Genomic DNA, 13,247 nt, shown 5'->3' with positions numbered 1-13,247 from the left:
CCTCAGTGGTTTCCCAGTACATACTCTGCTCCTTTTGTCATATCCTCTCCCATCTGCTGAATTCCAGTATGCCAGCCTTCACAAGTTGGTAAAAGGCTTTGGCTCCTCCCAGGCTGATAATGCTATTCATGTGTAGATAATTCCATCCAAACGCTTTTTATTCCCGGGTAATTGGTGAGCAGTGGGAACTGTGGGCTGCCTCCAAGAAGCTGCTACTTTTGGGAGTGGTTGGAAAGTATCTGGCGGCTATGAAGAATGGCGACCCTCCTGCAAATGATGTAAAGAAGCAGGGAAGAGCATATGGCTACATGATGAGGTACAGACTAGTGTTAACAAGCATTGCCAAAGCCAATAGGTCTCGCCTTTGGGGTCTTATAATGTTTTAGCAATGTAACAGTTGTTGTTTTTGCACTAAGGATTTTTTTGGGGATAATTAAACATTTTTTTGCTTTTATTGTATATGGAGATAAGTTTTCTAGCAATTTTGCTTATCCCTGAGTTAATGTGTAAAGCGTTTGCGTAATACGTACATAGCAACACCATACTCTCCTTTAACTACATACTATATCTAAAGCTGAACTAAAATTTAATGTAAAGAATGTTTAAAATATGGCAAGCAGATAAGTTAAGGAGAATTTAGCATTTTGTCAAGCTGTGAAGTGGAATCCTTTAGCAATGCATCAACACCTTGTTTGAAAAGACTCCCAATTGTAGCCGCCATCCAGTCTGGACTGGTGTGAAACGTCCGAACAGTTACTAACTGTGGTTAAATGGGAGTCTGCTGAAGCTGAATAAAGACAATGGTTTCCTCCTCGTAAAGGTCAGTATCAGCGTTAGGAGAGGCAAATGTGGCGTCACTGCAGTTGCACATATGGGTGAAGTTTTAAAAGCAATATAGGATGTTTGTTGCAGTCAAAAGCAGAGACCAAAACAGAGATGTTCAATAATGAAGTCAAAACAAAAACCGTTATTAGTACAACAAAAAGAGAAGCAGGGTTGTCTGGCGTTTAGTAAATGCTTAATCTAATAATAACTGGGACAGAGGGAAATGCGAAAATGAGCTTCAATTAGATAAAGTATATTACTTGTGGACGAGGCTGGCTTTGGAGAAATAGCACGCGAGTTCAAAATGCAAAAGGCCCGCGCTATATTTATTTTTAAATAACAAGCAGGAAATGTTTGTTTAAGAACGAAAAAGTTTCAAAATCGTGTACGAGGCTGGCTTTGGTGAGAGAGCACGTAAGTTGAAAATGCAAAAGGTCAGCGCTTTATTTATTTCACAATTAGGCGCCGGAGATGTTTGTTTAATGCCTAAAAAGTGCATCAATTGTGGACAAGGCTGGCTTTGCGAGAGAGCACGTGAGTTCAAAATGCTAAAGGGCTGTGCTCTATTTATTTATTAATAACGTGCCCGAAATGTTTTTGTTAATGCAAAAGTGTACAAATTGTGGACGAGGCTGGCTTTTGTGAGAGAGCACGTCAGTTGAAAATGCCAAAGGCTAAAACAAAATCACACTGATGGCACTGCAATGATGTGGTTGCTTGGGCCGTGCTCTATTTATTTAACAATTATGCGCCGTCGATGTTTGTTTAATGACTAAAAAGTGTATCAATTGTGGATGACGCTGGCTTTGAGAGAGAATGTAGGTTCAAAATGCTAAAGGGCCGCTAATAATAACGTGACAGAGGTTGAGTGTTTAATAATGAAGAAGTGTATAAATCGCAAAACAAGAAGGCACGTCTGGCGAGTGGTGTGCGATGTGCGCGCGCTGTAATGGTGCCCGCGAGCGATGCGCTTAATGAGCCATGACAAGAGAGGAAAGCCAGATGGTGGCGAGTGGTGTGCGATGTGCGTGCGCTGTAAGGGTGCCCGCGAGCGATGCGCTTAATGAGCCATGACGAGAGGAAAGCCAGATGACGCCAGTGCGCTTAACTGTGTGCGTAACCGCAAGCTTTGGGCCAAAAGCAAAAGCGTGTGGTCAGCTTTTTGAAGCCCCCTTACTAAATGTCTCGCCAGAGCAGCGCATGCGCTGCCTCAGGCGAGACCTAAAAATGAGTTCTATATTGACTTCTCCCTTTAAACAACCAAATTACTGTTGTGTGTATGTATCCGTGTCTGTCATCCCTCCTCCCCCAATAAGCTAATACTGTACAGCACATACCTCTCATATTGTCATTACTCTGTATAATATTGCCTTTGTATTGGCTGCTCATAAAACATGCATTTATGTTTGCATTCTAAGTTGATTGTAGCATCCTTATGTCTATCCCTATTTCTTAGTGTTGTATTTAAATATTTTCGATCTGAAAGTAATGATAAAACGTCATACAGTTGTGAAGGCCTCTCTGTAGAGTCATTGTTCAAGTTTACAGAATTGCTACAAATGATGCAATTTTCCACTAACTACTTTGTAAACGTGTTTCATTCTACTTTCTTTCCTTTTTAGGCAAATACAATTCTTCCTCACTCGCATAGTCATCATTTGCACTGCTTACCGACGCTTATGAACATGGCAGCATCCTTTGATATCCCAAAAGAAAAAAGGCTGTAAGAAATTTTATAATACTGTATTTATTACAGACAAATGCTGACTACTTTTTGAATTTCATGTCTCTAGAATGTACGTCAGCTAACAAAATATGTTGTCAGGCTAATTAGTGCCTCTTCAATGGTTAATGCAGAAACATTAGTGTGTAAACTGATAATGTTCATACCCTTTTCTCTTGATGTGTTTGCTTAAGATAGTTTTCATGTTTTAGCATCGGAAAAAAAAATCTGACTGTATTTGGTGATGCACGTATGTATCTTCTACATATTCGGTTCTTGTTGCAACGCATAGTCTACAGGCCTCGAAAAATCCACTAGCCTACTCATTACGGCAAGGCAGATTTTATCAGGTTGAGCTTTTTTTAGGACCTACTGGTCTGTATTGGCAAGTGATCTTGTTTTAATCTTATCATGAATTAACTGGTGGTCGTCTCACCACCCCCCCACCCAGATTCCAGCCACAACAGACATGCAAGCATAAATTGCAGAAATCAAACACCAAGAATCCAAACTTCGTCTGAGTAATCCATTGTAATACATATTTATTCCAATGTTCTTCAATAATTTCTAAATGCACACTAAGGCTGCGTGATTCCAAACTTTAAATGCTAAATAAATTCCCATCCAGGCTTTTTTCTGTAGCAGGTTAGAATTCCTGTTATATCCTAGGTAGCCATGCGAATATTCACCCACTGCATTTCGGTCAGAAAAGCCCTTCGTAAGGGGTCTGTAATGTTAAAGAGGCCCATCAATAATCATAAATAATCATGTAACTCAAACATAGATGAGTAATGTTGATTTAAGCTTTTTTGTAGGATTATGCTGTGCACAATATGCGTTAATGATGTGGGTTAGGCATTTCTTCTATGTTTACTTCTTCGATTCGTTACTGCAGTTACGCGTTCCATTTAAACTTCACAGTGGTTTAAATGGATTGATTTCATCTGTGGGGCTCATAGTAGGTTTACTTAAGACCAGCTCATTATGTGCATAACTCTTGTTAGTGTCAAAATCTAATGGTCACGATGCCGGTCACAGCAGTAAGATAATAGAGATTTAGATCGTACATCGGTAGCACAGTGTTGGAAAGTGGGTTTCTATTGCAGTAACCCCCCCCACTTTTTGCTAGCCTACGGATTCTCTTTTGACTTGGTGTGCCCTGGGTCCCTGTCAATCAGGTTCCCAGTGCCTGTGTTCTTTCACCAAAACGAACCCAATTGGCATCTCTGGCCACAGGTCAGCCCCTGGTAAATGGTACCACAGGTACCCAGGGCACTGTGACCAGGGAAGACCTGTAAGGGCTGCAGCACTTACTGTGCTTCCCTTAGAAACCCTGTACCTTTACTCAAACACACACACACACACACACACACACACACACACACACACACACACTGCCTTTGCAGGCTGCGTGTTTTGGTGCAGAACAAAGTGAAGAGTTGACATGGCACACATTCCTGTGTGCCATGCCTACAACCCACTGCCCTAGCGTAGATCAGTCACCCCTCTAGCTGGGTGCCCTATTGCAGTAGTGAGGGTACAGGTGCATGGGCCCTGTACCCCAACAGTGTCTAAGTCCATTCTTAGACATTTTAAGTGAAGTGCTGCCCTTAAGAGTATATGGTGCTGGGAGTTTGTCATTACAAACTCAACAGCACCATAATAGCTACACTGAAAATTGGGAAGTTTGGTATCAAACTTCTCAGCACATTAAACCCACACTGATGCTATTGTGGGATTTAATGAAAAATGCACACACAGGGCATTTTACAGATGCCCCCCCGAAAAACGACCAGCCTCTGGTGGGTTCCCTGACTGGTTCACATCAGCCTGCCACCACGAGACCTGTTTCTGGACCCCTGGGGTGGGAGCCTTCACTACCTGAGCCCAGAAACAACGCCTTCCCTGGGCAGAGGTGTTCACACCTCCCCCAGGCCAGGAAGAGCCATCCGTGGCAGGGGAGCTTCAAAGGCCTGGCAGCCTTTGTAATGCGACCCCCAGCCTCTCCTGCTATCACAAGCAGGCCCCCTTCCTGTCTCCCCTCCTTTTCGGCAGGAAGACAGGCGGGAAAAACTAGCCAGCCCAGAAGGTGTGCCCACCTCTGCCAACTCCACCCCTCAGGTGGGGGAGGCCAAGTGAAGCCCTCTCTTCAGTGCCCGCCATCTTGCAGGTGGCAGGCACTCCCTAATCAGGATTGTGCTCACTCCCCCACGTGGGGTGAGCACAACAAGGGTGTAGTCTCCCCAAGGGTAGTAGCCCATTGGTTACTGACCTCGAGACCCCTAAAACTTTCCCTAAATACAGTATTTAGGGGGCAGCCTTGAATCGAGAAAGCAGATTGCCGTAACCTAAGAAGAAAAAGGCTGAAAAAAGACGCCCTGCAGAGGAGACTGCAGAGAACAACCGTCTTGGCCTCAGCCCTATAAAAATAGTCTTGTCCTGCAGCCAGTGACCTCCAGAACCCCTGGGAGGACTGACTGCCTTCAACAAAGACCGGATCTCCTGTGAACAGCAGCTCTGTTCAGAAGAAACACCAAATAAAGTCTGCTGAGGAAAAAGAAACCCGATGCATGGAACCACCACTGCCCCGTTGCTTACGGCCCGAGTTCGAGTGACCCACCAGTCCCAGCGAGGTCTCCCAGTACTCCCGAGTCCAAGTCCACCATGGGTTGACCCCTCCAGGACTCCCCGACGTCGCCTACAGCCTCTGCACAGAGACTCCCCCCAACCACGAGTGGCCTGGTAAGGTGAAATCCGACCTCAAAAGACACCCATGCATCCAGCCGCTTTGCGCCCTGGAGAAAAGAACCAGAGGTGCACCTACATCCCCGAGCCCTCCAACTTACCTGCCCAGCTGTTGGTTCCTCCCGGAGGTCTTCCTGGACCGAGCCTGCAGCTAAAAAACAAAAACGAAAATACACATTGAAAACAGAGCACCCAACTCCAAAACAGCATCCTACACCCAGCTGCCCCTCCGGGTGCACTTTCTGTGCTAAACTGGATCCCCCTCTGCCCTGAGCTTAACACCGGGAGCTTGACTCCCACAACCTTGTTGCCTGCTTGCCAGCAGCCACCAACCGGAGGCCCCTTATCCCCCATTGGATAACATTGAGCCACAGCAGTCTGCAACCGGCCGCCCTAGTGCTGCTGAGGGTGTAACAAGAGTGCATCCCTGACTCTGGGGGAACCCTGAGTCTACTCCCAGAACTTCAACTCCCACTACTAGATACCTTAAAACTGATAACACTATGTTCGAGGCATATGAGCAGTAGATCGCATACTTTTGCATAGATCGCCATCTGGTGTTTGGCTCGGATGTTTGCACTTTGTTATTGTAGAAGTCTTTGTAGTCACGAGATAGGTGACTCCTCCTTTGGTTAGTAGTGCACGTGGGCATCGATTCGATCCGCCATCGGATTCGGAAGTAATTTGCTGCGCTTCGGGTCGACGTTGTTTCGATTCCCCCTTGACGCGCAAAACTCTTACCGATCGACTGTATTGTTTCGATCGCGATCTTTCTCGACGTGTGTCCAGTTCGAAAGAACTTTTCAAGTCCAATCGTCGACGTGGGCCGTTGGGGCATTAGACGTCATCAACCAGCATGTGGAAAGGACTCCATTTAAAAAATGCAAGTGTGGGGCTAAATTTACACACACAGATCTCCAAGAGGTCTGCAACCTTTGTCTCTCGCCAGAACACGAGAGTCGACACTGCCAGGCCTGTGACTCTTTTAGGTCTAAGAAGACTATACGTGATCGCTGGGCTCGATGTCAGAAAATGTCCAGATCAACAGTTTTGGCACTGGAAGACATCTTCGAGGCAGGCACCGAAGATCCGTTGACCGGAGATGATCAAGCCAGCGTCTCTGAAGCCGACGATTCAGACTCAGAAGACCAGTCGATTACTCCAGGTCAAGGAACCGTGAGTACTGATGTCAACGCCCCGGCCCCGAAAAGAGACAAGGCTCCGGTAACACCTTCACCTTCGGGTCTGGGTCGTCAACGAGACTACACTTTAGAAGCCCCGCCTCTGGGCCCGGCTCCGAAGCCCACAAAGCTTCCAGGCAGCTCGGGATCGAGCCAGCCACACCACGGTGCCGAAAAACCATCTTCGGCACCGAGACATAAACCCATGGTCTCGTCGACCCCAGAATCTTCAGCACCTAAACCGAAACCAAAAGTAGCAGACTCTTCGGCACTGAAGCAAATTCAATCCAAGTCCTTGGAGCCGAAAAAACCAACAATCTTCGGAGTCGAAAACTCCAACCAAGCAAAAGGAGCCAAAAACCCCTCCTAAAGCTGAGGAAGACAAGCCAAAACACCACTCTGAACCGATATCCTCAGCGCCGAAAAAAGAACGCAGAGCCAAAGAACTTTTCCATCCAGATTCACTGGATCCTAAGCAATGAACACTCCATATTGATCCCATTACTGGCCAAGTCACCTCCATACCACCTAAAAGGAGAAAATTGGACACCCCAAACACCTGAGATACCCTCCAAGAAAAAGACGCATCAACATCACCTATGAGGCCTTTCTCTTAACCTCTACAACCCACAAACATTATACTCTCTCGAGCACACTCTCCAGTGCCTCCTCTTTCACCGGCACCACAAGAGGATGATGAGGATGTAGGGGGTGAGGATGAGGATGTGGGAATAGACCCACATCATACAGATACCGATGATGATACACACAGTACCCCACCTCATGACTCTTGGGACGATTACAATGTCCCAGATGTGCCTGAGCCAGATTTATATCCCTCCAGACCATCCCCCCAGATGATAATGTAGGATTTGCGCAACGAATAAATAGAGCTACGCAATACCATGGGGTTTATCTGCACTCAGACCCTCTAGAGGAAGATTTTTTATTAGAGACACTCTCCCAGCCACAAAAAACAACAAATACTCTCCCTATGCTCTAAGGGATGATTAAACATGCCCCTGACGTGGTTAAAGATCCTGTCAGGGCTAGGGTGCTTAATCCTAGGATTGAGAAAAGATACAAGCCAGCTCCAAGCGAAGGTTCCGAAAGCTGCAGAGGGGCTCTGCTCATGCATGGGCACCCCTTGTGAGAAAGTGGCTCTGTATATACTGTTCCCAAATAGGTACAGGGTGTACAGAGTCCACAGTCCACAGACGCTTGGCAGAGGCTAAAGTTAGATATAACCTTACTCTCTAAAGTGGTAGCTTGGTCGAGCAGTAAGGCAGTATCAGAGGACAGTGTAAAGCATTTGTTGCACACACTCAGCCAGCAAATGGTCTCACAAGCTCAATAACTGCACTCTAGGCCAATGGTTTATATATAAAAAATATATGCTTGTTTTATTTTAGAACCAACAATAGGCATTAAAATATACTTTCTTAGAATGAGATGCTTCATATAAATACTTTTGCAATATGCAATTGACTTTTGTAGAAAGTTACAAGTGGTTGCAATAGGCAACACAATTTTAAACACAATAATGCATTGAGTTCAATGGAAGTTTCAAGTTATTTGCCACAGATTATTTTTAGGATTACTTTTGGAATTCCAGGACTGGATCCTAGATTCAGTCCTGGGTCAGTACTTGGAATCAAGTGATAAAAGTCGACTAAATTGCTGTGATGATTTTTAGACATTATTTTGCTATTTTAAAAGTTGACACTTATTATAATATTTCATAGAAAACAGTCAATGATTCCCTATGGCAGAAAATTCAAGTTGCGGGTATGGTATGTTCTCGTTACTTTTGTAATCCAGTACTGGGTGCCTAGACTCAGTACTGGCACCTTTATCCAAAAAAGGTAAGTAATTACGTTTTCAGATATTATACGATTTTTAAAGAATATTTAAAGATTGCAGAAATTGACAGAAGAAATTTCACAGAAAAACAGTCAATGATTTCCTATAGGAAAAAATTTGGTTACTGATAACTACAGTTGTAAGTATTTTTCAGAGTCCGTGCTGGGCACCAAGATCCAGCACTGGGAGCTCACCTAAGAGCAGGTGAGTATTTTCGTTTTCGTTACTCGGCTGATTTTTGGTGAATATATCAAGTTTTGAAAAGTCCACACTTAGAAGAAATTCCAGGAAAAGCCAGTCAGTGTTACCCTATGGAGATAATTGAGTTATCGGTTTAAAGTTAAGTACTCAACTGGCAGAGATAAGGTTCTGGGCATAGACTCGGGGGTCTCCCAGGGTCAGGTAGGTACAGTTGGTTCACCCTCAGTGGCACAAGGGCGGCCGGGTGCAGAGAGAGTTAGGCCCAATGTTATCCTATGAGAGGTGGGGGGCCTTGGTTGGTAGCTGCTGACTAGCAGGCCACGCGGCTGTGGGAGCTGGGCTCCTGGTCACTTACTCAGGATAAGTGGGGAAGTAGATAGGTGTAGAGGTTGCACTGCCAGGGCCACTCAGGCTGCTGGGTGCAGGGTGCTTTTGAGCCTTCGGGCGCTCAATTGATTTCAATGGGAAATCTCTGGTTTAGAAAAAGACTGCAAGCTCGGGGACGAAGATTCTTCAGGTGCCACCACCACTTCGAGAGGTAAGTTGGGTAGTTGGAGGATAGGTAGGTACCCTGGGATTGGGCACAGGGGGCCGCGGTGCGCCGGGTGCAGGGGTGCCATTTGGTGTCTGGAAATCTTACCCTCTGTTGATCGCGGTTGGGGGGGCACCTTGTTCTGAGGCTACAGGCTTCTTCAGGAGTGTCGAGGGAGGTCCTTGGGTGCCGGACTCGTGGTCACAGTCGCCGTGGGGTCGTCCTCGTGGTCTTTGTTCACTCCGGCACAGGCCAGGCTTGGCTGGTGCAGAGTGTGCTGGGTTCGCGGTTCCGGGCTGCTGCCAGGGATTAGAGGTAGGTTTTGAGTAGAGCCTCTACTCATGGGAGTCCCAGGGGTTTAGAGTCAAAAGGTAGCCAGGTCCTCCGGGGTTTGTGAGGTTGCTGGCCACAAGAGATGCCGGGTTGGAGCAGGAGCAGGTTCGCCTCTGCCAAACCTCTGGGGACTGTGGACTCTGTACCTATTTGGGAACAGTATATACAGAGCCACTTTCTCACAAGAGGGTGCCCATGCATGAGCAGAGCCCCTCTGCAGCTTTCGGAACCTTGTTTGTGATGCAGCCAAACCATATACGCTTAAGTTCATTATAACCTCGCGGTAAATGCTAACTTTGGAATGGCTGCAGGGAAACATGTCGTGTTTGGTGTCAAACACCTTGGAATCATGCCCCCACACCAGTAACTGGTGTGGGAGGTATGATTCCACCCTACTAGAGGGAGAAACATGACAGCACCGGTATACCCAGTACCAGCTTAACAGACCCTGGCATCACAAAATGGATGCTGCCAGCCACAGACACGAGTCTGTCCTCCTGCTGCTGGACGAGACTCTGGCATGGGAGGCCTGAACAATAGGTTTCCTGTCCCAGGGAGGTGTAACCGCCTCCCAGACAGGATTTAGTGTATTGGAGCTGGGTGGGTGCACTCCAAGAGTGCTTTGAAGTCTGCACTGGGGGCACATTTGGTGTCCCTGTGCATAGTCCAGCTCAAACCGGTTTCAGGGGCACTCAGCCCCTGCTCTGGCATGAAACTGGACAAAGGACATGGGTGTGGCCACCCCCCTGTCCTGACCCTCCCATAGGTGGGTCCGCAGAGTTTGTCCCTCCCCTTCCTGGGGTATAAAGTAGGAACCCCTGACTACAGGACTTTAGATTTACCTGGACGAAACTCTGCTACAGAAAACCAGAACTTCTACTATCTACACAACGTTGGATGACCGAATAATCTCCCTTGGAGTAAAGAAGTTACTCCCCTGCAAGGCAGGCACCAAAGACGCATCTGTCCGGTTTTGCATCGACGCTGCTCCCGAAGGACACAGACGATTTTGCAACACAGGAGGTGGGTTTCCAAGCTTCCCCGAGGCTGATCCGTGCTCTCAGCAACTCTAAGATCCAAAGCCCTCGTGGGGACTGTGCATCCCGAACCCCTGGATACCGCGACTGGTGGTAGCTTGGCTCGAGTGGTCAGGGATCAGCCACCGTGCTAAGCATACGACATACCCATACAATAACCATGCGTGCATCCGTTCCAAAAACGACTCTACACCGTAAAAATTATGAAAATATCTTTCTTTATCTTCTTTTTCTCTTAGTTGCTGATTAGATAAATAATAACACAATCACAATATACAAGCTTTTTAAATAGTGCAGGTCAAATAAATACTGTCTTAATGATTCAATAAATAGGGGTGATCATAAATAAGGAAGGTATAAATATAAGTGCAATACATACAGGCAATTAAATATTCTGAGGCAATAAATACTGTAAACCAATAAATATTGTGCATCAATAAATACTGTGGACCAATAAATACAGTGAAGCAATAAATAGGTTAAATACAATAAATACAGTGCCCTCAATAAATAATTAAAAGCTGACAGTGACACTCATAGAATCAGATCACATTTGAGATTACTATGGGCTAATTTGGCCCAGGCACAGCTTGTGGGGATGTGGAAGGCTTGAGGGTGTCTACTCCCTGGCTTGGACAAGGCTGAGGCCTAAACTGAGGTAGATCAAGGGGGGAATACCAGAGACCTGGCTCTCTCACTCTACACAACCCCTCTAAATTAGTCTCAGCTCACCCCTGGCACAGTCCAGCTGGTTCCAGCACCTCTCTAACCCCTAGAGTAGTCTCTTAGGATTCCACAGGGCCTTTGGCGCCCTCTATTCCACTTACTGCCCTTTTTCTGAAGTTCCGACGCCGCTGGAGTCGTGTCGACGCCATGAGGCGGATCCGGTTCGATGTCGGCGGCCTCGGCACAATGTCAGTTCCTGACGACGCCGGTAGGCGGTTCCGGTTCGATGTCGGCGGCCTCGGCTCGATCTCGACCTCCGATTCGATGGCGTCGGGCAATCTTGGCTCGATGTCGACTTCGGGCGGCTCCGGTCCGATGGCGACCTCAGCTTCGATGACGTCGGCCGGCCTTGGCTCGATGTCGACTTCCGGCGGCTCCGGAGTGCGATCCTCACTCCCGACCTCCGGTGCTCCTCTCCTCAGGTTTCCGGCGACTCCGGAGTGCGACCTCCACTCCCGACCTCCGGCACGATTCTCTCAGGTTCCGGCGACTCCAGAGTGCGATCTCCACTCCCGACCTCCGGCACACTTCACCTCGGTCTCCGGCGACTCCGGAGGGCGGACTTCACTCCCCCGTCGACACCGCTCACTCGACCTTGGGTGACTTCCTCCTCGACCTCTGGTACTCCTCACGTCCTCCGTCGGCGCCCTCTCACGATCTCTGGTGGCTCCGGGTACGACGTCTGCTTTTCCAGTCAGCGCCGCTTCTCCACCTCGGGCTCCAAGTCTCCAGGCTACTCGATGTCCGGCTCCAGGGAAACCAGTATCCAGGTCAGGATCTTGCTGTTCTTGGATTCTAAGGCCTGTTCCTGCTGTCCAGGTCCTTAAGATGGTTTTCCTTGCTTCTTCCCACACAGGGCTCCAGGCTGGGCTCAGTCAGTAGGGACTAGTATCAAGGGTGGGTTTATGGACCCCACTCCAGGCACAAGTTTCCACCCCTGCTGCCTCACTCCTTCCTCCTTCAGGTTTCTGCTGCTCTCTCTTCACCAGTCAGGTGCCAACTGCCAGCTCCAACTGCCAACTCTCTGTCTTAGCTTCCCAACATTCTAAACCGCCTCCAACTGTCACAGGGTTCTGGAATGTTCTGGAAGGTGCTAGTAGGTTCCAGTGGATGCTGGTGATGTCACAGGTGGCCACCATTTTGTGCTCCAGGCCCTCAGACAGAAGTTTCAGGGGTAGCTAAAATGGCTCCCTGAATCTGCAGCAACACTAAAAAGTCTGGTGGTTCCCAAAAAGGAAAAATTCAAACAGGGTTTGAGGCAAAAGTGGGACAAAATAAATAATGATGAGGAGGGACCACCCAAAGGGCTGACAGGTCTAACAGCGACCATTTGTAGCAGCATATGCTTCTTGGTGATCCCTGAGGCTGTACTTTGGGCTACTTGTAGTCCATACCCCGAGCAGTGATTCCACCGAAGATTGCTGGCCTTCACTCCTCGAGTGACCCGTGGGCTGGTCTCTAGTGATTCCTCTTGAGGTCCCTTTGCGATCCCTTGTCTGTCGACTTGTGGGTCCCTGAGATTTGGCAGATGGGCCATTCCAAAAAACATATACCTGCATGCAGAACACCTTCCAGGAGTTCACAATCAGATTGCGGATCTGCTAAGTCGGCAGACACAGCAGATACACAAATGGGAACTCCATCCCAGAGTTCTTCAACCAGTTTTTCAAATGTGGGGCCAGCCAGAAATAGATCTGTTCGCTACACATGCAAACGCAAAATGCCCAACCTTCGCCGCCACGTTTCCAAACCCATTGCCCAAAGGCAATGCGATATGGATGAATTGGTCAGGCAGATTTGCGTACGCTTTTCTGCCACTCCCACTAATTCCCCTAGTGGTGCACAAGCTCAAACAGTCTCTCAAGATGATCCTGGTGGCTCCCACATGGGCATGCCAGCCGTGGTTCACAACACTACTGGAACTCTCAGTAGTTCCAAACCAAAAACTACGCCTTTCCCCAACAATTCCTCCCAGATTACCACCCTCTATGGTGTGGAATTTAAATATTGTTCTTACCAGGCTCATGGGTCCCCCATTTGAACCTCTACATAAATGTGATCTTCAGTTCCTCAGATGGAAA

General features: G+C 47.6%; 1 protein-coding gene across 4 annotated transcripts in view; it reads left to right on the top strand.

The window, feature by feature from the left end:
- RICTOR (RPTOR independent companion of MTOR complex 2) overlaps positions 1–13,247 on the top strand; it is a 1,453,900-nt gene that overhangs the window by 269,076 nt on the left and 1,171,577 nt on the right. For all 4 annotated transcript variants that reach the window (XM_085631131.1, XM_085631133.1, XM_085631132.1 and 1 more), the window contains exon 16: positions 2,448–2,548. In XM_085631131.1, the coding sequence (XP_085487257.1) occupies positions 2,448–2,548 (101 nt within the window). The remainder of the gene's footprint in view (positions 1–2,447; positions 2,549–13,247) is intronic.

The sequence above is a fragment of the Triturus cristatus genome, chromosome 2_1 (assembly GCF_964204655.1).
Source record: "Triturus cristatus chromosome 2_1, aTriCri1.1, whole genome shotgun sequence".
In the NCBI taxonomy this organism is placed as follows: domain Eukaryota; kingdom Metazoa; phylum Chordata; class Amphibia; order Caudata; family Salamandridae; genus Triturus; species Triturus cristatus.
This window is presented reverse-complemented; position numbering and strand designations above follow the sequence as displayed.